This window comes from Nerophis ophidion, linkage group LG13 (assembly GCF_033978795.1).
Source record: "Nerophis ophidion isolate RoL-2023_Sa linkage group LG13, RoL_Noph_v1.0, whole genome shotgun sequence".
NCBI lineage: Eukaryota > Metazoa > Chordata > Actinopteri > Syngnathiformes > Syngnathidae > Nerophis > Nerophis ophidion.
The window spans coordinates 40,999,075-41,025,646 of record NC_084623.1 but is presented as its reverse complement, the minus strand read 5'-3'; the positions used below and the strand labels follow the sequence as shown (position 1 = coordinate 41,025,646).

Here is a 26,572-nt window from a genome sequence, read left to right as displayed (position 1 = left end):
TATTGTTACTTTGTGAGTGTGATGTTATTTTCCATAAGCATGTTAAATGAGGTTATGAAATTGTTTTTTTTCTTGTATAATTGATATATAATTGAATTATACAGAAAGTAGTCTAACTGTTCAATGAAATATCATTAGGTTCACCAGATTGTGACCAATTAGTTCATCATTAGCAGTGGGGCAAAAAAGTATTTAGTCAGCCACCGATTGTGCAAGTTCTCAAACTTAAAATGATGACAGAGGTCTGTAATTTTTATCATAGGTACACTTCAACTGTGAGAAACAGAATGTGAAAAAAAATCCAGGAATTCACATTGTAGGAATTTAAAAGAATTTATTTGTAAATTATGGTGGAAAATAAGTATTTGGTCAACCATACAAAGCTCTCACTGATGGAAGGAGGTTTTGGCTCAAAATCTCACAATACTTGGCCCCATTCATTCTTTCCTTAACATGGATCAATCGTCCTGTCCCCTTAGCAGAAAATAAGCCCCAAGAGCATGATGTTTCCACCCCCATGTTTCACAGTAGGTGTGGTGTTCTTGGGATGCAACTCAGTATTCTTCTTCCTCCAAACACGACGAGTTGAGTTTATACCAAAAAGTTCTAATTTGGTTTCATCTGACCACATGACATTCTCCCAATCCTCTGCTGTATCATCCATGTATCCATTTTGGTATAAACTCAACCCGACGTGTTTGGAGGAAGAAGAATACTGAGTTACATCCCATAACACCATACCTACTGTGAAGCATGGGGGGTGGAAACATCATGCTTCGGGGCTGTTTTTCTGCTAAGGGACAGGACGATTGATCCGTGTTAAGGAAAGAATGAATCAGGCCATGTATCGTGAGATTTTGAGCCAAAACCTCTTTCCATCAGTGAGAGCTTTGAATGGTTGACCAAATACTTATTTTCCACCATAATTTACAAATAAATTCTTTAAAATTCCTACAATGTGAATTCCTGGATTCCTGTCTCTCACAGTTGAAGTGTACCTATGACTAAAATCACAGACCACTGTCATCATTTTAAGTGGGAGAACTTGCACAATCCGTGGCGGACTTTTTTGCCCCACTGTATGTGGCCTGTCACATCATTGAATGTGGGACCCATTATTTAGCGGTAAATGGATTATACTTGTATAGCGCTTTTCTACCTTCAGGGTACTCAAAGCGCTTTGACACTATTCCCACATTCACACACGCGGAAGCTGCCATAACCATCATCCATCAGGAGCAAGGGTGAAGTGTCTTGCTCAAGGACACGACAGACATTAGGCAGAAGCTGGGGATCGAACCAGCAACCCTCAGGTGCCATCCACCGAGCCATGCCATCCCCATAGTGTGGTCCACGATGTTGTTCAATTTGGTTCATCAATTAATGTGGCCTTCTGAGGGCTGCCGTTATGGCGGTGAGGTCCTCAATAAAAACGAGTTTGACACCGCTGCCTTGGAGGAAATCAAAATACTGTACACATTAAAATAAATACATGTAAACAAGGTCCTGTACAGCTCATTTCAGGGTTTAAAAAAAATAAAAATGGGTCTCTGTGGGGCACTACAGTGAGTTTCTTGGCCCCGACCAGTATCAACCCGATTTTAATGAAAAAGTAGGTACAGTCGTGGTCAAAAGTTTACATACACTTGTAAAGAACATAATGTCATGGCTGTCTTGAGTATCCAATAAGTTCTACAACTTATTTTTTTGTGATAGAGTGATTGGAGCACATACTTGTTTGTTACAAAAAAACATTCAGGAAGTTTGGTTCTTTTGTGAATTTATTATGGGTCTACTAAAATGTGACCAACTCTGCTGGGTCAAAAGTATACTTACAGCAATGTTAATATTTGGTTACATGTCCCTTGGCAAGTTGCACTGCAATAAGGCGCTTTTTGTAGCCATCCACAAGCTTCTGGTTGAATGTTTGACCACTCCTCTTGACAAAATTAGTGCAGTTCAGCTAAATGTGTTGGTTTTCTGACATGGACTTGTTTCTTCAGCATTGTCCATGTGTTCTCAATGTCCTCCGGGCTGATAATTTTAAATTGTCCTGAAGAATTTGGAGGTAATCCTCCTTTTTCATTGTCCCATTAACTCTGTAAAGCACCAGCTCAATTGGCAGCTAAACAGGCCTGGAGCATAATACCACCACCATGCTTGACGGTAGGTGTGATGTTCATGGGATTAAATACCTCACCTTTTCTCCTCCAGACATATTGCCGGGTATTGTCGCCAAACAGCTCATTTTTTGTTTCATCTGACCACAGAACTTTCCTCAAGAAGGTCTTTGTCCATGTGATCAGCAGCAAACTTTAGACGAGCCTTAAGGTGTCGCTTCTGAAGCAAGGGCTTCCTTCTTGCATGATAGCCTCTCAGTCCATGGCGAGAGTGTGGACACTGACACCTATTTTTCAGCAGATTCCAATTCATTGCAGACCTGCTTTTTTGTGGTTCTCGGTTGACTCTTGATCATTCTGACCAGCAGCAGGTGATCGCTTGCGTTTTCTTCCCGATCGTGGCAGTGACAAAACTATGCCATGCACTTTATACTTATGAACAACTGTCTCCACAGTTGCTCTTGGGACCAAGCTGCTTTGAAATGGCTCCAAGTGACTTTCCTGACTTGTTCAAGTCAATGATGCGTTTTTTTTTTCAGATCTATGCTGAGTTCCTTTGACTTCCCCATTGTCACGTTTGTAAATAAATGATAAATGGGTTGTACTTGTATAGCGCTTTTCTACCTTCAAGGTACTCAAAGCGCTTTGACACTACTTCCACATTCACCCATTCACACACACATTCACACACTGATGGAGGGAGCTGCCATGCAAGGCGCCAACCAGCACCCATCAGGAGCAAGGGTGAAGTGTCTTGCTCAGGACACAACGGACGTGACGAGGTTGGTACTTTTGTGGGATTTGAACCAGGGCCCCTCGGGTTGCGCACGGCCACTCTCCCACTGCGCCACGCCGTCCCTTAACCGAGTCTAATGACTGCATCACATGAGCCTTATATAAACGGGCTCAAAGAAGTCAACAGGTGTCGTCAATCATAATCACTCACATGAAGTTAAGACATACTTGCCAACCCTCCCAATTTTCCTGAGAGACTCCTGAATTTCAGTGCCCCTCCCGAAAATCTCCCGGGGCAAACATTCTCCCGAATTTCTCCAAATTTCCGCCCGGACAACAATATTAGGGGCGTGCCTTATAGGCATTGTTGTTAGCGTCCTCTCTCACCTGAACAGGAGTCTTATCATATATGTCTCCGTTATCCATAGGTTTATCTATAACCCATAAAGTAGGCTGGCACGGAGCTATTTCTCAGTGTGAGTTCATTTCAGCCGGCATGTTTATACACTGACACACAACATCCGGATTCCCATCATGCATTGCTTCAAAACAACGGCAAGTAGTAATGTCCAAAAAAACAACAGAGACGAAGCAGACGAACGAAGAAGAGACGTGGCGACGACAAGTAAGAAGAAAAAGTATGCTCGCAAGTTCCAAAATGATTGGAAAAAATAATTTCAGTTCATCCAGGACAGCTCGAAGGCAAAGGAGAACGCTGCCTGTAAATTTTAAACTCTGTTCGATTCCTAAAATGACGATAACACCTCTCCCAGTTTCGCTACGCGAATGCTATAGAATTTAGGAAATTAAACACTTAACAATTTATTCCTGGGTATAAGAAAATCACCAAATTATTTTGAACATTTGAATTAAAATATACTGGTCCTTCCCTTATTAATGAATTTGAAAAAAATCAAGTTGTGCCAATATAGGCATGCAACTGCGGCATATTTCATTTGACTAAAACGGAAAAGAACAACCTTGTCATCAATGAAAGCAAATTAATTAAATGTTCTATTTTCATCAGAAATGTTTCTCTTTTTTGATCCGTCCAATGCTAGCTTACCGGGTGTTGACCGCTAAAAACAATAAAATTGCTTGGTAGCAAGAGATGACGCACAGGGACTGTGACATACAGTGGGGCAAAAAAGTATTTAGTCAGCCACCGATTGTGCAAGTTCTCCCACTTAAAATGATGACAGAGGTCTGTAATTTTCTTCATAGGTACACTTCAACTGTGAGAGACAGAATGTGAAAAATTTAATTTATCCATCCATCCATTTTCTACAGCTTATTCCCTTATGGTGGAAAATAATTATTTGGTCAACCATTCAAAGCTCTCACTGATGGAAGGAGGTTTTGGCTCAAAATCTAACGATACATGGCCCCATTCATTCTTTCCTTAACACTGATCAATCGTCCCGTCCCCTTAGCAGAAAAACAGCCCCAAAGCATGATGTTTCCACCCCCATGCTTCACAGTAGGTATGGTGTTCTTGGGATGCAACTCAGTATTCTTCTTCCTCCAAACACGACGAGTTGAGTTTATACCAAAATGGATACATGGATGATACAGCAGAGGATTGGGAGAATGTCATGTGGTCAGATGAAACCAAATTAGAACTTTTTGGTATAAACTCAACTCGTCGTGTTTGGAGGAAGAAGAATACTGAGTTGCATCCCAAGAACACCACACCTACTGTGAAGCATGGGGGTGGAAACATCATGCTTTGGGGCTGTTTTTCTGCTAAGGGGACAGTACGATTAATAATTGTTAAGGAAAAAATGAATGGGGCCATGTATTGTGAGATTTTGAGCCAAAACCTCCTTCCATCAGTGAGAGCTTTGAATGGTTGACCAAATACTTATTTTCCCCCATAATTTACAAATAAATTCTTTAAATCTCCTACAATGACAATTCCCGGATTTTTTTTTTCACATTCTGTCTCTCACAGTTAAAATGTACCTATGTTTAAAATTACAGACCTCTGTCATCATTTTAAGTGGGAGAACTTGCACAATCGGTGGCTGACTAAATACCTTTTCGCCCCACTCACTGTACGTGAATCCCTTAGGGGAGCTGCAGCCTGCCACCGTAGCCCCCACTCCCTCCTCCTCTGTTGCAAGTCTCAAAATGTATGTTGTAATATTCGTATGTGCTTTGCTATGGAGGTTTTTTCCCACTCCAGTCTGGGCTCCTAAGGGGCCAGATTGTATTTTTCTACTCATCCTCCACCAACGTTTACCTTTTTCCCCTCTTTTACGGGGCGCCTTGTGGCGACCCATCAGCGTTCCTGTTCTGTCACCCTGTACACTGTTTGTTTGTCTAATCTTGATCGGGTTTGTGCTGAAAACAAAGTCTCATTGTCCTTGTGCAAAGACAATAAAGACCTACCTACCTACCATCGATTGACAATTAATCAAAATGTTTTATTATCATATGATAAGATACCAGAACTCTCCAAAATAACAACTGTTAGATTAAAAATAGCTAAATAAATGTAACTAATTAAGTAACCATTATTTGTTGACATTTTGTTTCAAAGCCAAAGGGAGCCACGGCATGTGGCATGAAAGAGCCGCATGTGGCACCAGACCCGCGTGTTGCAGACTCCCAGGTCAGGTGGATAGTTTTATTTTCTTAATCTTTTTTTGTTGTTTTTGTTCATGTTCACAAACTCAGGCAATAATTCCTTGGACACAGAGGACTTTGTGGGTGAAAACCAAGTGATTTAAATGAGTAGCTGATAGTAGTTTTTACCTTTGTTTAGTTATTGTGTACTATTGACTTTCTTCTGATTGTATGTAATAAAACAGAATAAAGAACAAGTTTAAATAGTATGTTGATATTGTTAAACTGTCAATAGCACTCACCATACATATATTGAAAATGCTAGTGTCAATCTTGGGCGATCGGAATCTGAATTGGAAGCATTAAGCCCTGATCGAAACATCCCTACTCTAAACATGGACATTAAGAACATTTTTCAACAACAGAACCAGGACAGTTTGACGACAACATCAGCTGTGATAAAACAGGGGATGATTCAGGTTTGTGAATCTTATTTTAAAAGTGTTTTGACGTTATTCTGCTTATTTGTTAGCTTGCTATCAGTAAAATGTTAGCTAATTATTTCAAACCCCGTTTCCATATGAGTTGGGAAATTGTGTTAGATGTAAATATAAACGGAATACAATGATTTGCAAATCATTTACAACCCATATTCAGTTGAATATGCTACAAAGACAACATATTTGATGTTCAAACTGATAAACTTATTTTTTTTTTTGCAAATAATCATTAACTTTAGAATTTGATGCCAGCAACACGTGACAAAGAAGTTGGGAAAGGTGGCAATAAATACTGATAAAGTTGAGGAATGCTCATCAAACACTTATTTGGAACATCCCACAGGTGTGCAAGCTAATTGGGAACAGGTGGGTGCCATGATTGGGTGTAAAAACAACTTCCCAAAAAGTGCTCAGTTTTCACAAGAAGGGATGGGGCGAGGTACACCCCTTTGTCCGCAACTGTGTGAGCAAATAGTCAAACAGTTTAAGAACAGCGTTTCTCAAAGTGCAGTTGCAAGAAATTTAGGGATTTCAACATCTACGGTCCATAATATTGTCAAAAGGTTCAGAGAATCTGGAGAAATCACTCCACGTAAGCGGCATGGCTGGAAACCGACATTGAATGACCGTGACCTTCGATCCCTCAGACAACACTGTATCAAAAAACGATATCTAAAGGATACCACCACATGGGGTCAGGAACACTTCAGAAAACCACTGTCATTAAATACAGTTAATCTCTGCATCTAAGTGCAAGTTAAAGCTTTACTATGCAAAGCAAAAGCCATTTATCAACAACATCCAGAAACGCTGCCGGCTTCTCTGGGCCTGAGATAATCTAAGATGGACTGATGCAAAGTGGAAAAGTGTTCTGTGGTCTGACGAGTCCACATTTCAAATTGTTTTTGGAAATATGCGACATCGTGTCATCTGGACCAAATGGGAAGCCAAACATCCAGACTGTTATCGAAGCAAAGTTGAAAAGCCAGCATCTGTGATGGTATGGGGGTGCATTAGTGCCCAAGGCATGGGTAACTTCCACATCTGTGAAGGCACCATTAATGCTGAAAGGTACATACAGGTTTTGGAACAACATATGCTGCCATCTAAGCGCCGTCTTTTTCATGGACGCCCCTGCTTATTTCAGCAAGACAATGCCAAGCCACATTCAGCACGCGTTACAACAGCGTGGCTTCGTAAAAAAAGAGTGCGGGTACTTTTCTGGCCCGCCTGCAATCCAGACCTGTCTCCCATTGAAAATGTGTGGCGCATTATGAAGCGTAAAATACGACAGCGGAGACCTCGGACTGTTGAACGACTGAAGCTCTACATAAAACAAGAATGGGAAAGAATTCCAATTTCAAAGCTTCAACAATTAGTTTCCTCAGTTCCCAAACGTTTATTGAGTGTTGTTAAAAGAAAATGTGATGTAACACAGTGGTGAACATGCCCTTTCCCAACTACTTTGGCACATGTTTCAACCATGACATTCTAAGTTATTATTTGCAACATTAACAAAAAAAAGTTTATTAGTTTTAACATCAAATATCTTGTCTTTGTAGTGCATTTAATTGAATATGAGTTGAAAAGGATAGCTGAGATAGGCTCCAGCGACCCCAAAGGAAATAAGCTGTAGAAAATGGATGGATGGATGGATATTTAAATCCAACACAATTTCCCAACTCACATGCAAACGGGGTTTGTAAGATGCCACAGTACTATTAATAAACTGTTGGCTTACTATTTGTAAAATGTTAGATTACTATTTAAAAATATTATCTTACTATATTCGTAAGACGATAGCTTACTACAACTAAAATGTTAGGTTACTATTAATAAAATGTTAGCTTACCGTCAGCAAAATGTTGTCTTACTATTTGTAAAGTTATGGTCCAAAAAAAAAGTGAATGATGGCAAAATAAGAATCCAAACAAGCTTGAATAATAATCATACAAAAAGGGAATTCCAGAGAAGCTGATGCTCTCTGCAACAATATTTTGCACATAAAAGAAAAAAATAAAACCATCACTCATTTAGGTATTGTCAATCTTAAATCCGTCCCTGTACATATCACTGAAAAATGGCAGATTTAGGATTTGTGAAGAAAAATACTCCTATTTTGTAACATTGTGTTTATAAATCACACAGCACATGTATTTTCAAGTCATGATTTAATATGAAAATGTACAAAAGTTATTAGTGCTGATACAGCAGGCAAAGAGCGGGGAGGGGGTGTAAATAAGAATTTACCGTGTTTGTGCCATAATTAATGGAAACATTTGCGTGTCCAAAATGAGGAAAATATGCTGTATTTTGTCAAATTGTACAGGATTGGTTACAGGACTCATTCAGCTGTTTGTATTTTAAATGGAGTGAGGGAATAAAGCAAGGCGAGGCTCATCAGAAGAGTGATTTGTGTTGGAGGGGGGGTTATTTATTTATTATTTATTAGAAAACAGACACTCTATGAAGCAGTAATGGGTTTAATAGGAGGGACTGACGTTAAAATGTGCATCAGAGTGATGTGACCTAATAGGTTTTGGAGGATTTTTACAGGATTTGTCTCGGCCTTCCATAGCTCATGCCCTCCTGGCTGGCTCCTTTATTGGACCCCATCTGCAGCCCGATGACGCTTTTTCCTGCCTTCATCTGATCGTCGGAGAAATCTCTCCTGTTCTCCTGTGCTTTCCTGTGAGACACAATTTATTTTATTTTTTTTACACCTTTTTTTGAAGCCCCTTAAAGGCCTACTGAAACCCACTACTACCGACCACGCAGTCTGATAGTTTATATATCAATGATGAAATATTAACATTGCAACACATGCCAATACGGCCTTTTTAGTTTACTAAATTGCAATTTTAAATTTCCCGCGGGGTTTATTGTTGAAAACGTCGCGGAATGATGACGTGTACGCGTGACGTCGCAGACTGTAAGGAAATATTAGCGCTGCACAACTCGCGGCTAAAAGTCGTCTACTTCAACCGCATAATTACACAGTATTTTGGACATCTGTGTTGCTGAATCTTTTGCAATTTGTTCAATTAATAATGGAGGAGTCAAAGTAGAAAGATGGAGTTGGGAAGCTTTAACCTTTAGCCACACAAACACATGGTGATTCCTTGTATAAAATTCCAGGAGGTGAAACTTTACTATGGGTCAGAGCGGTCAAGCGAACATGGATCCCGACCAAATGTCGACCAGCAGGTTTTGGTGAGAAAATTGTGGTAAAAAGTCGCCTCTTACCGGAGATCAGCTGAGCTTGCGCCGTCCATAAAGCTGCCGTCGACTTCCCTCAGACACTGGTCTCAAGACACCCGTGGACACACCCCTCTGACTATCAGGTACTATTAAACTCACTAAAACACTAGCAACACAATAGAAAGATAAGGGATTTCCCAGAATTATCCTAGTAAATGTGTCTAAAAACATCGGAATCCGTCCCAATGCAATCGCCTTTTTTTTCCATTAACTTGATTTTTTTTTTTTTTCTAGTCATTCGCCATCAATATCCTCAAACACGAATCTTTCATCCTCGCTCAAATTAATGGGGAAATTGTCGTTTTCTCGGTCCGAATAGCTCTTTTTGTTCTAGGCTCCCATTATAAACAATGTGAATACGTGTGGAGCCCTGCAACTCGAGACGTCACGCGCACATACTTCCGTAAAGGCAGGGCTTTTCTATTAGTGACCAAAAGTTACGAACTTTATCGTCGATGTTCTCTACTAAATATTTGCAGCAAAAATATGGCAATATCGCGAAATGATCAAGTATGACACATAGAATGGACCTGCTATCCCCGTTTAAATAAGAAAATCTCATTTCAGTAGGCCTTTAAAAATAGAAAAAAAGTGACGATTCGTTTTATGTCGTCACCCACTTGAAGAACCAGTTTGGGTCGCCTTGGTACGTGCCCTCGTCCTTGGTGACAGCTAAGCTGCCGAGGGCTGACAGGGTCCTCTGCACTGCTGCCATGTCCTTGCCTGCACACAAATAAACAGTCTGGTTTAGAGTTCAACCAAAAAATGTTCAAGTGCCATGCTATGTTACTATTATGTGGTTATTATGTGCTATGTTACATATGGGGTTACATTGTAAGGATCCAAACAAGCTTGGATAATAATCATACAAACCCCGTTTCCACATGAGTTGGGAAATTGTGTTAGATGTAAATATAAACGGAATACAATGATTTGCAAATCCTTTTCAACCCATATTCAGTTGAATATGCTACAAAGACAACATATTTGATGTTCAAACTGATAAACTTTTTTTTTTTTTTTTTTGCAAATAATCATTAACTTTAGAATTTGATGCCAGCAACATGTGACAAAGAAGTTGAGAAAGGTGGCAATAAATACTGGTAAAGTTGAGGGATGCTCATCAAACACTTATTTGGAATATCCCACAGGTGTGCAGGCTAATTGGGAACAGGTGGGTGCCATGATTAGGTATAAAAGCAGCTTCCATGAAATGTTAAGTAATTCACAAACAAGGATGGGGTGAGGGTCACCAATTTGTAAGCAAATTGTCAAACAGTTTTGAACAACATTTCTCAACGAGCTATTGGAAGGAATTTAGGGATTTTACCATCTACCGTCCGTAAAATCATCAAAAGGTTCAGAGAATCTGGAGAAATCCCTGCACGTAAGCGATGATATTACAGATCTTTGATCCCTCAGGCGATACTGCATCAAAAACCGACATCAGTGTGTAAAGGATATCACTTCATGGGTTCAAGAACACTTCATAAAACTACTTTCAGTAACTACAGTTGGTCGCTACATCTGTAAGTGCGAGTTAAAACTCTACTATGCAAAGTGAAAGCCATTTATCAACAACACCCAGAAACGCAGCTGGCTTCACTGGGCCCAACCTCATCTAAGAGGGAGTGATGCAAAGTGGAAAAGTGTTCTGTGGTCTGACGAGTCCACATTTCAAATTATATTCGGAAACTGTGGACGTGGTGTCCTCCGGAACAAAGAGGAAAATGACCATCTGGATTGTTATAGGCGCAAAGTTTAAAAGCCAGCGTCTGTGATGGTATGGGGGTGTATTAGTGCCCAAGGCATGGTTAACTTACACATCTGTGTAGGCACCATTAATGCTGAATGGTCCATACAATTTTTGGAGCAAGATATGTTGTCATCCAAGCAACGTTATCTTGTTTATTTCAGCAAAACAATGCTAAACCACGTGTTACAACAGCGTGGCTTCGTAGTAAAAGAGTGCGGGTACTTTCCTGGCCCATGTCTCCCATCGAAAATGTGTGGCGCATTATGAAGCGTAAAATACGACCACGGAGACCCCGGACTGTTTAACGACTAAAGTTCTACATAAAACAATAATAGGAAAGAATTCCACTTTCAAAGCTTCAACAATTAGTTTCCTCAGTTCCCAAAAGTTTATTGAGTGTTGTTAAAAGAAAATGTGATGTAACACAGTGGTGAACATGCCCTTTCCCAACTACTTTGGCACGTGTTGCAGCCATGAAATTCTAAGTTAATTATTATTTGCAAAAAAAAAATAAAGTTTATGAGTTTGAACATCAAATATCTTGTCTTTGTAGTGCATTCAATTGAATATAGGTTGAAAAGGATTTGCAAATCATTGTATTCCGTTTATAGTTACATCTAACACAATTACCCAACTCATATGGAAACGGGGTTTGTACAAAATTTAATTCCAGAGAAGCTGATGCGCTCTGGACCAATATTTTGCACATTGTAAAGAAAAAAATAAAACCATCACTCATGTTAATGTGAATGTTAGTAATCCTCGCTCATCCATGCGAACTAGACGCAGGCCGAGAAAGTTGGTGGGCGGCCGAGGGTGGAGTTGGCTCTCTTGGCTGGAATTTATGTTTATGTTGTAATCTTAACTGTGGTTAACCTATTTTTACACTTAAGACTAAAATGATCAGTAAAAAATTGCCCTGTGTTGTTTTATGACTGGCACTGATTTATCCAATGTCCACAATTCAAATAAAGTTTGCTGTGGAAGTACTTCTATATTTTATACATTTATCACAAAGGTTTGATGAGTAAACCTGAGCTATTTCAATGTTTTCATTTGGAAAAAAGCTACTAATTCCAATTATATTGTCTGTATTTAAATGCTATACTTGGTCAACTCTGTGACAAGACCTATGACTAGTAGGGCTGTCAAAGTTAATACATGTGATTAATCCCCTAAAATATTTAAAAAATCAGGTGTAAATGCAGATTAGTGATCACAATTAGTTCTAAACTGCTCAAGCAAAATAATGAAATTTAATCAAATAAAACATTTCAAAATGTTGGTGTATGCAGTCTGACAAATATTGGGGTCTTTTTTTTAAATAATTACAATTATGCAAGTAATTTACTACGGGGCGGCATAGCTCTGTTGGTAGAGCGTCTGTGCCAGCAACTTTAGGGTTGCAGTTTCGATTCCCGCTTCCGCCATCCTAGTCACTGCTGTTGTGTCCTTGGGCAAGACACTTTACCCACCTGCTCCCAGTGCCACCTACACTGGTTTAAATGTAACTTAGATATTGGGTTTCACTATGTAAAGCGCTTTGAGTCACAAGAGAAAAGCACTATATAAATATAATTCACTTCACTTCACTACTACGATTAATCGAAATTAAAATGTTTGATCATCTTTTTTCTTTTTTTTAACTTTTGTTTGTTGAGTTTTTATGGTAAATACACATTACAGGAATGTAATCACCCAAAAACCGGACACCCACACAATATAAAACATAAAATAAGGGAAATAAATAAATGAAAATAAGTAAATAAATTAATTTAAATTGAATAAATACAACAATAAAAAGTAAAAAAAAAAAAAAATAACCTAAACGCTTATTATCTATGGAGTTTGCATTTTAGTCAGGGGAAAAAATTAAAGATCAGTTTCTCTTACATATTTAAAGAAAGTGCCCCATACTTCTTGAAATTGTGTAGAACAGCCGTTCAATGTCAGCCTAATCTTTTTCAGTTTGAGGGAATAACACATTTCTCCAAGCCAGCTGGTGCTGCAATTTAACACAATGAGTTGTCTAGCCGACAGATTACTAAAAGCTCCAAGATTCTTTTTGGATTTGTTTGGGAAAGATGACTGAGAGGCTAACCCAAATAGTCCACTTAAAGGATTCAGTTCATTCCTTTCGCCAGTGACCTCAGAAAAAGTACTGAATATTTATCTCCAGTACCAGCACAGGGATGGGCGGAGCCAAAACATATGTAATAAATAAGCCGGACCCTGTTTACACCGATCGCATAACACAGATATGCCATCATACATCTCAACGAGTCCAACCTTGGTATATTAAGTACGATGTATTAGCTTGCATTGAATGACGCTGTGTCTTGCACAAATAGAAGTCGACTTAAAATCTCTGTCCAGCTACCCTCAGATCGGATCACTTCTAAATTCTCTTTCCAAAGTGACTTAATGGGATTCAGAGACTCAGGGCAGTGTCAGAAATACATCCAAATTTGTGTCAGTCTGGAAACCAAGGCAATGTATGACGAACAAAACTGCCGATCTTTAGATATTTTAAAAAGTGTTGATTCGAGAGTGAAAATGTTATCACAAAGTCACTGGAAAGAGGCAACAGTGTTGTCAATGTATACATCTTAAGTGTTGTTGATCCTCAGACCTGACCACCTTAAACAGACATGCATGACAAGAGAGGGAGGGAAAGCATGATTAGCAGTGTTGGGTGCAAGACTAGTGTCCCGATCCACTACTTGGATCATGGCATATTCTGGTTTTTGTTCTGTTTTGTATCACATCTGTATTCGACGTCCTTAGTTCCTGGTGGCACTTCCTGTTTTGTTTCCGTTGCTATAGTTACGTATTTGTGTCACCTGCCGTTTATGTTTCTCACACACCTGCTCCGTGATTATCTCCTTATTTCAGACTGCCTTTGTTTGCCATTCGTTCTCGGATTCTCATTTGCCATTTGATGCAACAGGTGACGTCGTTCTTCCCGCATTGCGGTAAAAACTGTTTGATACTTGTTAGCTTCCATGCTATTCCTGCCTTGTTTATGTCCCTAGCTTACATGCTAGCGCTTTCTGTTTGTTTTGTCTTAGTGCCTTTGTGCAAGTCTTTCTGTTCCTAGTCTGTTTTTAATAGTTAAATAAATCATCATTCTTACCTTCACGCTGTGTCCCTCTCAACTGCATGCTCGAGAGAACAAAAACCCCACCACGATGCCAGCAAACCGTCACAACTAGAAATAGTCTGCAAAGCAAAATAATGCTTAAACTGAACCCAAATCCTGAATGAGGTTTTTACCATTCCATTTTTCAGAAAGGCTGAAGAATGATGGGAGAGGGAACCAGAGCCCCAAAAGATACTGGTTTGGTTGAGTTAACCTCCATAACTAGCCTTAACGGAGGATAATCAAATGCTTCATATTACAGTCAATATTTAAGAATTCTAATGTTGGCGGCCCAAATGTTTGATTATTCTGATTAAATAAATTAAATGTTTGACTAATTATTAGTATCAACAATTATTTGTATCTAAATGTGTACTTTTTCTTGCCACCTTACACGTCTTTGCTCTGTTTTTCCATTTTTTGTAGTTTAAAAACATTTCGTGGAAAAAAGGCTAAGATTAATTAGGGATGCAACTAATGCTAGTATTTATAATTAACCATGATAAAATTTCCGACAATTAATAGTTATCGTAAAACCATGATTGATTACCACAAATACAATATAAAAAAAAAAAAATAATAAATAAAAAAAATAAATTAAAAAAAAAAAAAAAAAATATATATATATATATCCATCCATCCATTTTCTACCGCTTATTCCCTTTCGGGGTCGCGGGGGGCGCTGGCGCCTATCTCAGCTACAATCGGGCGGAAGGCGGGGTACACCCTGGACAAGTCGCCACCTCATCGCAGGGCCTATATATATATATATATATATATATTAGGGCTGCGAATCTTTGGGTGTCCCACGATTCGATCCAATATCGATTCTTGGGGTCACAATTCGATAATTAATTTTTTCGATTCGACGCGATTCTCGATTCAAAAACGATATTTTTCCGATTCAAAACGATTCTGTATTCATTCAATAAATAGGATTTCAGCAGGATCTACCCCAGTCTGCTGACATGCTAGCAGTGTAGTATATATTTTTTTAAAAGCTTTTATAATTGTAAAGGACAATGTTTTATCAACTGATTGCAATAATGTAAATTTGTTTTGACTATTAAACGAACCAAAAATATGACTTATTTTATCTTTGTGAAAACATTGGACACAGTGTGTTGTCAAGCTTATGAGATGCGATGCAAGTGTAAGCCACTGTGACACTATTGTTCTTTTTTTTTTTTTTTTTTATAAATGTCTAATGATAATGTCAATGAGGGATTTTTAATCACTGCTATGCTGAAATTATAACTAATATTGATAATGTTGTTGATAATATTCATTTTTGTTTCACTACTTTTGGTTTGTTCTGTGTCAGGTTTGTGTCTTCTCTCAATTGCTCTGTTTATTGCAGTTCTGAGTGTTGCTGGGTCATGTTTGGTTTTGGAATTGGATTGCATTGTTATGGTATTGCTGCTAATATATATATATATATACACACACACACATACATATGAACAGAGACATCCTAGACGAAAACCAACGCTTCTCATCCAATCTGATGGAGCCTGACAAGAGAAATGGATGACACTGCCCAAAGATAGTTGTGCCAGGCTTGTGACATCGTATAAAAAAAGACATGAGTCTTTAATTGCTGCCAAGGGTCAATCAACAAAGTATGGGGCAAAGGCTGTGAATAATTATGTACATATGATTTTTTATTTTTTTTTTGGGAAAAATGTGCAAAATTTAAAAAAATGTACTTTTCAAACTTTCATTATGAGGTATTGTCTGTAGACAAAAAAAATAATTATATTTTGGACTCACCTATTTTAATAAAAAATAGACACATAAAGACCTGTTTACCTTCCCAGAGGTCCACAGTCTGGAACATGTCAGTCTTGGTGACACCATACTTCTCTGCAGCATTGAGGAACTGAGAGATCTGCTCCATTTGCTTGAAGGCCATGGTGGAGCTCTGTATCTTCTTCACTGGTTTGTCTCCAGAAAAAAGACTATTAATCAGCTCAGAAAGAACCTGGAGGGTATGGAAAAAAGTGATGGACGGAAGGCTCGTTAACTGTCAGTATTCGCCAGAAGTAAGTGATCATTTGATAAATGCACGCCTGATAACCAAGAGCAGGTGCACTCACACATCCGTCTTTCAGCCAGGTCTGGAATCCTATCTTGCCTGCGTCTGGCCTCCCGACACCAGAACCACACTGGCGGGAGATCCATTCCACCAGAATCTGCTCCAGATCCGTGTCATACTTGCTCTCGATCTTATCCTGAACCTGCCGGCTCATGCCGTAGGATGGGCCTTTGTTTGCCATGCCAGTTCCCTGAAATGATTCAAACAGGTAAATAAAAAGTGGGCTGATAATGTGGAAAATACATCTAAATATGTATATATTTGAACAATTTACTTTTTTTCATATTACAGGTAATTATTTCTAGTATGATGTCAAATATTGATTTCAAGTGGATCCTCCAAAGTCCATTCCAATTTGACAGAAATTTCTGGGTTTGGCAAAACAGGCCTCAAAAGTCCCACAAAGAAACCTCGGCTCAGTAAACAACTAAATAAGGTGGCAAACTCTTTTTTTACATTTTTTTTATTCACATCCGCATCGCAGCTTTTGCTTCCCTCATGTAACTAACAGTGAATATACATGTACTGTTAATGTAATATTATTATGTATATTATATATTACAAATATAATTATTAATGTACTATTAATGCCTATTAATGTATGATCGCCTCATGATATTTTTACACAATTGCCTTTGGATTTGATTACTATATCTTTTGTACGTATAAATTGATGGCTTACTTGCTTTGAAATGATCATAAGTCAGGGTGACAAGCAGATATTTAAGCAATATTGTAATAAAAAAATGTCCGGGATATACAATATGATAATATGTATGGTTAACTAATATTGACAAATAACATTGAATGCAGTACATGCAAATGTTCTGTCAAAATCTAAAGAAGGAATATATTTAGTTCTGTATTGACGCACATTGTTTACAGCAGTGATTCTCAAACTGTGCTACCTATATCAACAGTGGTACATGGACTCTATCTAGTGCAGGGGTCGGCAACCTGCGGCTCTGGAGCCGCATGTGGCTCTTTAGCGGCGCCCTAGTGGCTCCCTGGAACTTTTTCAAAAATATATGAAAAATGGAAAAAGATGAGGGGAAAAAACATATATATTTTTAAAATATGGTTTCTGTAGGAGAACAAACATGACACAAACCTCCCTAATTGTTATAAAGCACACTGTTTATATTAAACATGCTTCACCGTTTCAAGTATTTGGCGAGTGCCGTTTTGTCCTACTAATTTTGGCGGTCCTTGAACTCACCGTAGTTTTTTAACATGCATAACTCTCTCCGACTTTCTAAGACGTGTTTAATGCCACTTCTTTTTCTGTCTCATTTTGTCCACCAAACATTTACCGTTGTGCATGAATGCACAAAGGGGAGTTTTGTTGATGTTATTGACTTATGTTGAGTGCTAATCAGACATATTTGGTCACTGCATGACTGCAAGCTAATTGATGCTAACATGCTATTTAGGCTAGCGGTATGTACATATTGCATCATTATGCCTCATTTGTAGGTATGTTTGAGCTAATTTAGTTTTCTTTAAGTCCTCATAATTCAATTTACATCTCATGACACATTATCTGTATGTAATATGGCTTTTAATTTTATTGCGGCTCCAGACAGATTTGTTTTTGTATTTTTGGTCGAATATGGTTCTTTCAACATTTTGGGTTGCCAACCCCTGATCTAGTGGTACGTCAAAGATTCCCTTATTTAAACTGTGTATTGTTACAGTGGCCAAAAATTTTAATATACTAAATCTCTGCATTGTTTTCAATGAATACTTAAGCCTACTACGCTACTTTAATTCAATGCTGGTCATTGTGGTGGTACTTGGAGAGCCAAGTTTTTTCTGAGGTGGAACTTGGTGAAAAAAGTTTGAGAACCACTGATTTGCAGGCCTCATAAAACGATGTAGCACGACCCTGGGGCTTGTGTTTGACACATTTGACCTTGATGATCAACTCTCAAGTGTTTTCTTTGTCCTGGTCTCCGTTGTGATTATAGTGGGATAATAACTATTGAATTGAGGAATGTTCAGTGCAAAATAAGCAATGCAATAAGTATCAGTTTGACCAAACAGATGCTAACGGATATAACATGTAGGCACTCATGATTTTCATTGAAAATATGATTTATCGCTATATTATTTAGCGCTGAGCATACAATTACTTATTCGAATTAAAAATGTTTTTGTGCCTCAGGGCCTGCAAACATGTAAGTATTCCTGTTCCCTCTCCTTTTCGTTTCTTCAAATGGTGAGTAGTTTTACTTTATGTATGTTTTATGTAGGTACATTCATGAAAGAGTGCTCAACATATCTTGGTGTGGTGAAATTTGTCCTCTGCATTTGACGCATCCCCTTGATCACCCCCTGGGAAGTGAGGGGAGCAGTGGGCAGCAGCGGTGCCGCGCCCGGGAATCATTTATGGTGATTTAACCCCCAATTCCAACCCTTGATGCTGAGTGCTAAACAGGGAGGTAATGGGTCCCATTTTTTTTATAGTCTTTGGTATGACTCAGCAAGGGTTTGAACTCCCAACCTACCGACACTCTAATCCAGGGGTCGGAAACCTTTTTGGCTGAGAGAGCCATGGAAGCCAAATATTTTAAAATGTATTTCCGTGAGAGCCATATAATATATTTTTAACACTAAATACAACTAAATGTGTGCATTTTTATGTAAAACTAACATTAGGGTATAACATGTCTGTTATTCTTTTCAATAACATTTTTATTCTGAAGCTAACTAATAATGAATAAAATACTTCTTACCATTCTTGACTTCTTGAACAGGTGAGGTAGAAAATGGATGGATGGATAAAAATGCATGAGAATTTTTTTTTTTTTTTTATGTTAATTTTAACACTTATTACCAGTGGAATTATTCATTACTTATTGTGTTAAGCAATGTTTGCGAAGATTAATCTGAGAGCCAGATGCAGTCATCAAAAGAGCCACATCTGGCTCTAGAGCCATAGGTTCCCTGCTCCTGCTCTAACCACTAGGCCACTGAGTAGTTATTTGTGTAACAGTGAGAAATAATAATAAAGGTTTTAATGATGGCCCGCTTATGTCGTATGCTAAAAACAAGTTCAGATTTTGAAGCCAGCCAGTAACAGATGGTTTTCGACTTTGGAGTTTCCACTCTTTTGTGCATACTCAATACGCTCATATTTGGATGTGGTTTGAAGCTCAAACATGCATGTGTGACTGAGCGATGAACATTTGCTGACTAATTCTAATAGCAACCTGTCAGAAAAAACATCTTTGACATGCATGTCACAAGCGTGTGATGAAGCAAAGATGCTCAGCACTTTTGTCTTAACAGCAAAAGGTCCCGACTGCACACCATTTTGTCTTTTTTGGGTGTCTGAGGCAAAGTGGTGCACAAAGGGAGCTCTGATTCAGCCATCTTTGCATTGGCGCACTTCTTTGTCAAACAGAGCCATCATCCCTTTTTTGGCTCAATGCTGCTGTAATCGCTGTTGGGCCAGCAGCCAAGTGCAAAACCCTTAGCAATGTGCTGTCTGCACCAGCCAACCTTTGCTGCCATCTTGACGTCGGGTCACTTCACTTTCCTGTTCCTAGTATGAAGGTTAAAAAAAAAAAATGGAAGGATTAAAGCATCAACAGTTGGTAGGTGAAGCTGCTTCCAGGAGCCTGCGTTGCTACGATGCGGAGAAATCAAGAAAAGGAACATTTAATGTGTCTACATGATGGATTTCACCCTACATACATATATTTGAATTATGTAAATTAGTCCGGAAAAAACACATGTTTGATCAGTAACTTTCGCCCAAATTTGGCAATTGTGTCATCATCAGCGCTTCGGAAGTGAAGGTAAAAAGGCAATGAGACATGACACCTCTTCCTTATCGGTGGAAAAAAGCTGCTTGTCAATTAATCAAAGCACTACAGGCTGTTTGGTTGCAGAGGGAAGGCCAACACAGGCCTGACACTTCAACCTGGTTTGCTTCGGATGTTCTTTTCAGGGGGCTTTTGTAAAGTTTGAAGATTTATTTTCTTAACATTTAAATGTAAGTTATTAAAAACACATCATAAATATTTATTTTGAATTAATATAGCTGTGAAAGTTCAATAATATGGTTACAAATATGGCAGAAAGGCCTAACGATGAACACTTCGCTCAAAACAGATGTTATAACACCATCAAAGCTCACCTTTGAACAGGATGAGGTGACAGAAGAAAGGTAAAAATATAATAAATCGGTCTGTGGCAGCATAGGAGTAAGTTATGTACAACTTTCACTTTCTCTCTTTCTCTCATTGCACATACCTGTGTTGTGTTCAAAGACCCTCCAATAAAGTTAGAAACCTAGGCGTTGTTAGTTTTTAAAGACAGGGCGAAACTTAACCCCCAGGAGATGCACTAATAATAACATAATCATGATATTAATTGTGTATTATTATGATTTGCAATATCCTCTAATCCTCTAATCTCACATGTATCAGATAGACTTTACACGAGGGGTCCTCAAACTACGGCCCACAGGCTGGATTCGGCCCGCCAGCATCCAAAATTTAAAAGCCAAAAGTTAAAAAAAAAACATTAGTTTTTTGTAAACATGACATATTTGTTGTTTACAAACTAAAAAAAAATTTTTTTGGAAGAAGAATAATTTTGTTGTGTCTTAAGAAAAAATTTAAAAAATGTTTGGACAACTATGATAACTATTTGACTACTTTGTTGTTTGCCAAATTTGTGCATACCGTATTTCCTTGAATTTCCGCCGGACATATGGTATGCGCCTGCCTTGAATTACTGCCGGGTCAAACTCGCTTCGCAAAATAATTAGCGCATGCTTAGTTTTACCGCCTGGTCAAACTCGTGATGTCACGAGTGACACTTCCCCTGTCATCATTTTCAAAATGGAGGAGGCTGATATCAATACCGGTAATTTGAAATCGCGTAAAGGGAAGAAGATTAAGAGCTATTCAGTAAGATTTAAGGTCCAAGCTTTTGAATACCGGTATGCTAAAAAGAAAAGTAAGCAGCTATATTTTATTAATATACCGGCACCTGTGGAGAGGTGGAGCCCACGGTCCGACAGACATGCAGGGCACGCTCTAGCCCGGCCCTAGATGGCGGCGAGGAGACAGCGAGCGAGCGGAGAGGAGGAGCGGAAAAGCGACCTGGACTGAGGTTTTATTGAAAAATAAAAAAAATGAAACTGCTCAAACCATGTCCTTCCTTGGTGCTCCTGGGAACCCACAAGACGACAGCTTGAGACCGTCACAATACCGTAGCTGCGTCTGTCAAATATGAGTCATTAAGTGACTCCCGCCTCCTGGTGGTACAGGGCGCTGGTGATCCTTCTTGCAACTACTCGGCTGCAGAAGAAGTGACAATGAGTGACGTGAATTAAGCTGGGACGGATATGACGCGGCGGGTGCACAACGAACCTTTTAGGATGTAACACCTATGCTGGCTATTTAAACAACCGGGCTGAAATAAAGCATGTTCCAGTCCTAAATACCCAGTGTATTATTTATACAATAACACTTCATGGTGACAGCGGTGGGATAAAGAGATCACCCACGAAGCAGAACGGGAGGGGGAGTTACCTGAGGATAATTCTGTTGTCGCCCCCGCACTTGAGGAGCCGAGCTAACTGATAACAGCGGTCTGATAGCAGTTTTCTAAACTGGACTTTCAATCGAAGCAGGAGGTAATAAAGGAAGATCTCCATCGAGACAGATAGACTTTTAAAACTGAAGAAAGATAAGGATAAACAAGTTAGCGATGCTTTTGATCAGAAGGAGCTGGCATGGATTTCATTTATAAGTAAAGGTCAGACCATAATAACGTTTTTTTTTTGTATTAAATGTGCTTTTAATGATAGTATCCTTACATCACACTCAAATTTTTACTGCATGCCTTTGGTAAGTGCCGGAGTGAGAAGAGGTTTTAAAATAATTAGCGCATGCTTACTTTTACCGCATGCCATTGGTAAGCGCAGGAGTAAGAGGTTTTAAATTAATTAGCGTCCCGGCGGCAATTCAAGGGAATACGGTGATTTTTTTAATTACAGTATTGACGCACATTGGATTAATTTTAGCCTCCTTAATGCAATAAATGTTTCAAAAAGGACCCTTGCTGGACGCAAGCTTATTATGCGTCGAAAAGGACAAGAAGAATAAAAACACTATAAATAAAGCCCAGGGATTTCAGCACAATTATGTGTGTCTCTGTGGGTTAGGCTGTTTAAAATCCACGAAATTCATCCCATAATTCAAGATGACCTGCCAAACAATTTTCAGTGTTGTCTGGCTGTGCCCCCAAAATGCCTTTAAGGTATGAAAAGACATCACACAGCACTGCTGTCTATATTTGTTGCTGCACATTTCTATGTGTTGGTTGGTTTTATCCGCTGATTAGTAAGTAGCTCAGCCAGCTTTAAGTCTTGATTTGCTGCAGCCCACATTTAGAACTTTTACCACATCTATTCTTCATTCGTCTCTTCTTCCACACAGCTGTGTTTTGCTGCTGTTGCCATGGTGACTCTGCGTGCAGCAGGGGTGCCCAAACCTTTCCAGAAAAAAATGTGAGGATACTTTGACATTCCCCTTTTTGATTATCAAACACCCTTCAACCAATTCACAGTGTAAAGTCATTACCAAAGATACTACTAAACTAACTGTTATCACTTTTGAAAAAAATCTTTTATGACTTTGTTTTGAACTAAAACTAGAATTGTTATTCATTTGGCAAACCAATAACAAAAGTCATTTTTTCTGCTGATAATACGAATTTTGTACAATGACCTTTAGCCTTGATGACACAACTTGACACCTTAATACTTTTAAAATAATAACATGCTTTTCTATTTTTCCCTCATAGTAATTGTTTTAGTTAATAATATTGTTAGTATAATGATATTAGTTAAGCGTTGGATATTTTTGGTCAATAAAAAAAAAAATCTGATGATTTTTTTTTCAGTTGCAAAATTTAACTAATAATTCTCACTTAGAAACTATCAGGAACTAATTTTAATTCTAGTTTTTAATCACATTCTAATAGCAAAGCTGTAGTACAGTTTTTAAATTTTAAGGTGGTACATTTTTACTAATTACTATATTGCTGACCAACGTTTAAATTAACAATAATAGTAATAGGTAATATAATAATAACAACAGTTTATCACATATGTTTTCCTATATTTTGAGGGGTACATTTGAACTAAAAAACAACTGTTTGGAATATTATTATTAGTAATGATATTAATAGTAATAGTTCATACAATAGTAATAATATTTATTTCTTTTTTGGGGTTGTGTTGATCTAAACTATATTGTGAATTTGTTTTCTTGTAATAGTAATAATAATATTAATATCACTAGTATCATTTTACTATTAATCATTAATATAATTAAAGTAGTTTGAACTAACTACATGTTAAGCAGTTTTTGGGGGCATATTTAACCAATAATCATGCTCAGTCATTAATAATTAAAATCAATACCGTCATACGATTATTTTTTTTGCATAATTTTAGATTATTTTCAGATTATTCTCACTTTTGAATTTATAAAATAATCTGATTAGATGCATTTAATTGCTTGCATAATTTAAAAAAGCCATAGCTTATACACTGTCATAATTGATCACACATGAACCGTATTTAAATGTTTTGCTTGAATGCACATATTTTATTTGCTTAAAAATAAAATTAAATAACTGATGCAGGGTTTTGTAAAGTCCCATTGAAATGTACCAGCAAACCAGTCTCCTCACTCATTTTTGCACGGATATTGTCCTGACGCTTTGTGTTGTGACATTGCAAATCTATGTAATATCCATCTAATAATATGATTCATTAATTGTGAGATTATTCTATTTTTAAAAATGTCAAGGGCCAATTAAAAACTGCCCGACTCTGGACACCCCTGACCTACAGCCAGAACAGGAAACCAGCGTTTTACCAGCTGTAGCATCCCGTGGGTAGTGTACATGGCGTCATGCCACCACCGCTCTTGATGCTTTGTGTAAGAATCCTTGAGTTGCAGCGATACACTTGAACTTGTGGGCGTTGGTTTGCTTGCATTTTCCTTTCGCTGCTTTGTTCCGAGCGCAGACAAAAACCTCTACATTTTGTCCATTTACTGTTCAAGATCCATTGCTGTGTTTTCTACTTCATTTACTCCTGACATAGCCAACTATCGTGCGGTTGTCAATTGCAGTGTAATTCCAAACAGAAGTTCAAATGCTCCTTAAGACAAACAAAGATGCATATTTTACAATAAATCATCAGCAAACACACGTTGGAGTTCATACAGCGATAAGTTGTACGCTTAAGACACAGAACTGCAGCCCCCTAATGAACTTGTGGACTGCATGTGCAGGAATAAAAGAGGATTGCACTCACTGTGAGGAAACAGATGGAGTTCTCTGCTGGTGCCGCTTGTGGTGAGAGTATGGATGCTTGCTTAAAAGGGGCCGATGACTTAATGATAGTACCGTCTGAGAGGGCGGGCGTAATCAACGGAGGGAGTATCAAGGGGAAATAGGAGGTTTAGATGAGAAGGGGGGGCAAAAAATGGGAAGTTCGTCCTAAAAAGGGCATGGCCTTTAGCAGCTCCCTGTCACTGCTTCCCACTCCATCAGCGCAGTTAAAAAGCCCGGCCTTATTTGGGTAGAGCTCCTCCACACAGAGAACAGGCAGCAGTCATGCAGTCTTGGTTTGCTCTGGAGGAATTCTTCAAATGTTTCACTCTCTTTTAGAGTTGCTGCGTCAGGGAGAGCTGGAAACACAGAGACACAACATCTGCATACTGTAGGGTTCTTTTTTTTTTTTTGATACGCAAAGGCAAAAAGTGGAAAGAAATCCTTCCTCGTTCAGGACAATAAATCTAAATATGAAGTGCGTGTGTGTGCGTGTGCGTTTGTGTGTTGGAGGAACGCAATTTCCACTACATTCCATTGCTGAGACGTCTTTGCACAGTTTTTGAGGAGGGAGGGGGCAGGAGGCGGGGTACTTCCTGGACTGATCGCAACATAAAACCATTCGCATGCCCGCCATTCCCGTGTCTGACATAAAGCTAACAAACATGTTTTAGGACTACGGAAGGATGCTTCCTAGATTAAAGCCCCACATTTATGACCTTTCAGTTTTGGAATGGACCAAAGCGGTAGTGTTTTGCCTGAAGGATGACCACAAGAAGGTTCACACTGGGGAAAGATCAGTAAACTGATCTTTCCACAGTAGGCACCTACGTATTCTACTCAAACTTAGTATTTGTGGTTTGCAGTCAATGCATTGATTTTCTTTATACAGTACTTATGCGTTGGTTGCGTGGCTGGTCGTGTCAGTGTGGAACTGCCAAATATCAGGATAGTTTAATTTCAATTCATAGCTTCCACGCTAATTTCCGATAGCTAACATTAGCATTATCATTTTGATTTGAGCATCGAAAGGTATTTATTAGTCCAGCAAGAAAATACTTTTTTCATGTTTGAGCTCACACCAGCAAGTGAAAGCCAGGCCTATGTTGATCCTTCACTGTCCTTTTATCCGGGTAGCCTCCCTTTTTCTTTTTTTTTGTCTCCTCAGAGATAACTTTTCATTTATTTGGTTGTTTATAAACCCTGTTTCCATATGAGTTGGGAAATGGTGTTAGATGTAAATATAAACGGAATACAATGATTTGCAAATCATTTTCAACCCATACTCCGTTGAATATGCTACAAAGACAAGATATTTGATGTTCAAACTGATAGGCATTTTTTTTTTTTGCAAATAATCATTAACTTTAGAATTTGATGCCAGCAACACGTGACAAAGTAGTTGGGAAAGGGCATGTTCACCACTGTGTTACATCACCTTTTCTTTTAACAACACTCAATAAATGTTTGGGAACTGAGAAAACTAATTGTTGAATCTTTGAAAGTGGAATTCTTTCCCATTCTTGTTTTATGTAGAGCTTCAGTCGTTCAACAGTCCGGGGTCTCCGCTGTCGTATTTTTCGCCTCATAATGCGCCACACATTTTCGATGGGAGACAGGTCTGGACTGCAGGCGGGCCAAGAAAGTACCCTCACTCTTTTTTTACGAAGCCACGCTGTTGTAACACATGCTGAATGTGGCTTGGCATTGGCTTGTTGAAATAAGCAGGGGCGTCCATGAAAAAGACGACGCTTAGATGGCAGCATATGTTGTTCCAAAACCTGTATGTACCTTTCAGCATTAATGGTGCCTTCACAGAAGTGTAAGTTACCCATGCCTTGGGCACTAATACACCCCCATACCATCACAGATGCTGGCTTTTGAACTTTGCGTCGATAACAGTCTGGATGGTTCGCTTCCCCTTTGGTCCGGATGAGACAATGTCGAATATTTCCAAAAACAATTTGAAATGTGGACTTGTCAGACCACAGAACACTTTTCCACTTTGCATCAGTCCAT

General features: G+C 38.7%; 1 protein-coding gene across 2 annotated transcripts; it reads right to left on the bottom strand.

Moving 5' to 3' along the window:
- Positions 1–8,080: 8,080 nt before the first annotated feature.
- Positions 8,081–24,702, bottom strand: tagln (transgelin). Of its 2 annotated transcripts, XM_061918944.1 has the most exons (6): positions 24,537–24,651; positions 19,691–19,733; positions 16,185–16,373; positions 15,898–16,069; positions 9,808–9,910; positions 8,081–8,615 (listed from the first exon to the last, which is right to left on the bottom strand). In XM_061918944.1, exons 2-6 carry the CDS (start codon positions 19,700–19,702, stop codon positions 8,477–8,479), a joined length of 615 nt encoding a protein of 204 aa, XP_061774928.1. In that variant the 5' UTR covers positions 19,703–19,733; positions 24,537–24,651; the 3' UTR covers positions 8,081–8,476. The 2 variants fall into 2 exon arrangements, with proteins under 2 accessions (XP_061774928.1, XP_061774929.1); XM_061918945.1 differs by lacking the exon at positions 19,691–19,733 and having other exon boundaries at positions 24,537–24,702.
- Between the last annotated feature and the right edge of the window lie 1,870 nt (positions 24,703–26,572).

Coding starts and splice junctions, on each gene's coding strand:
- tagln (XM_061918944.1), bottom strand. Junction 16,070..16,184: donor CCTGGCTGAAAGACGGATGT/GTGAGTGCACCT, acceptor CATACCCTCCAG/GTTCTTTCTGAGCTGATTAA. Junction 9,911..15,897: donor GACTGTGGACCTCTGGGAAG/GTAAACAGGTCT, acceptor ATTTGTGTGCAG/GCAAGGACATGGCAGCAGTG.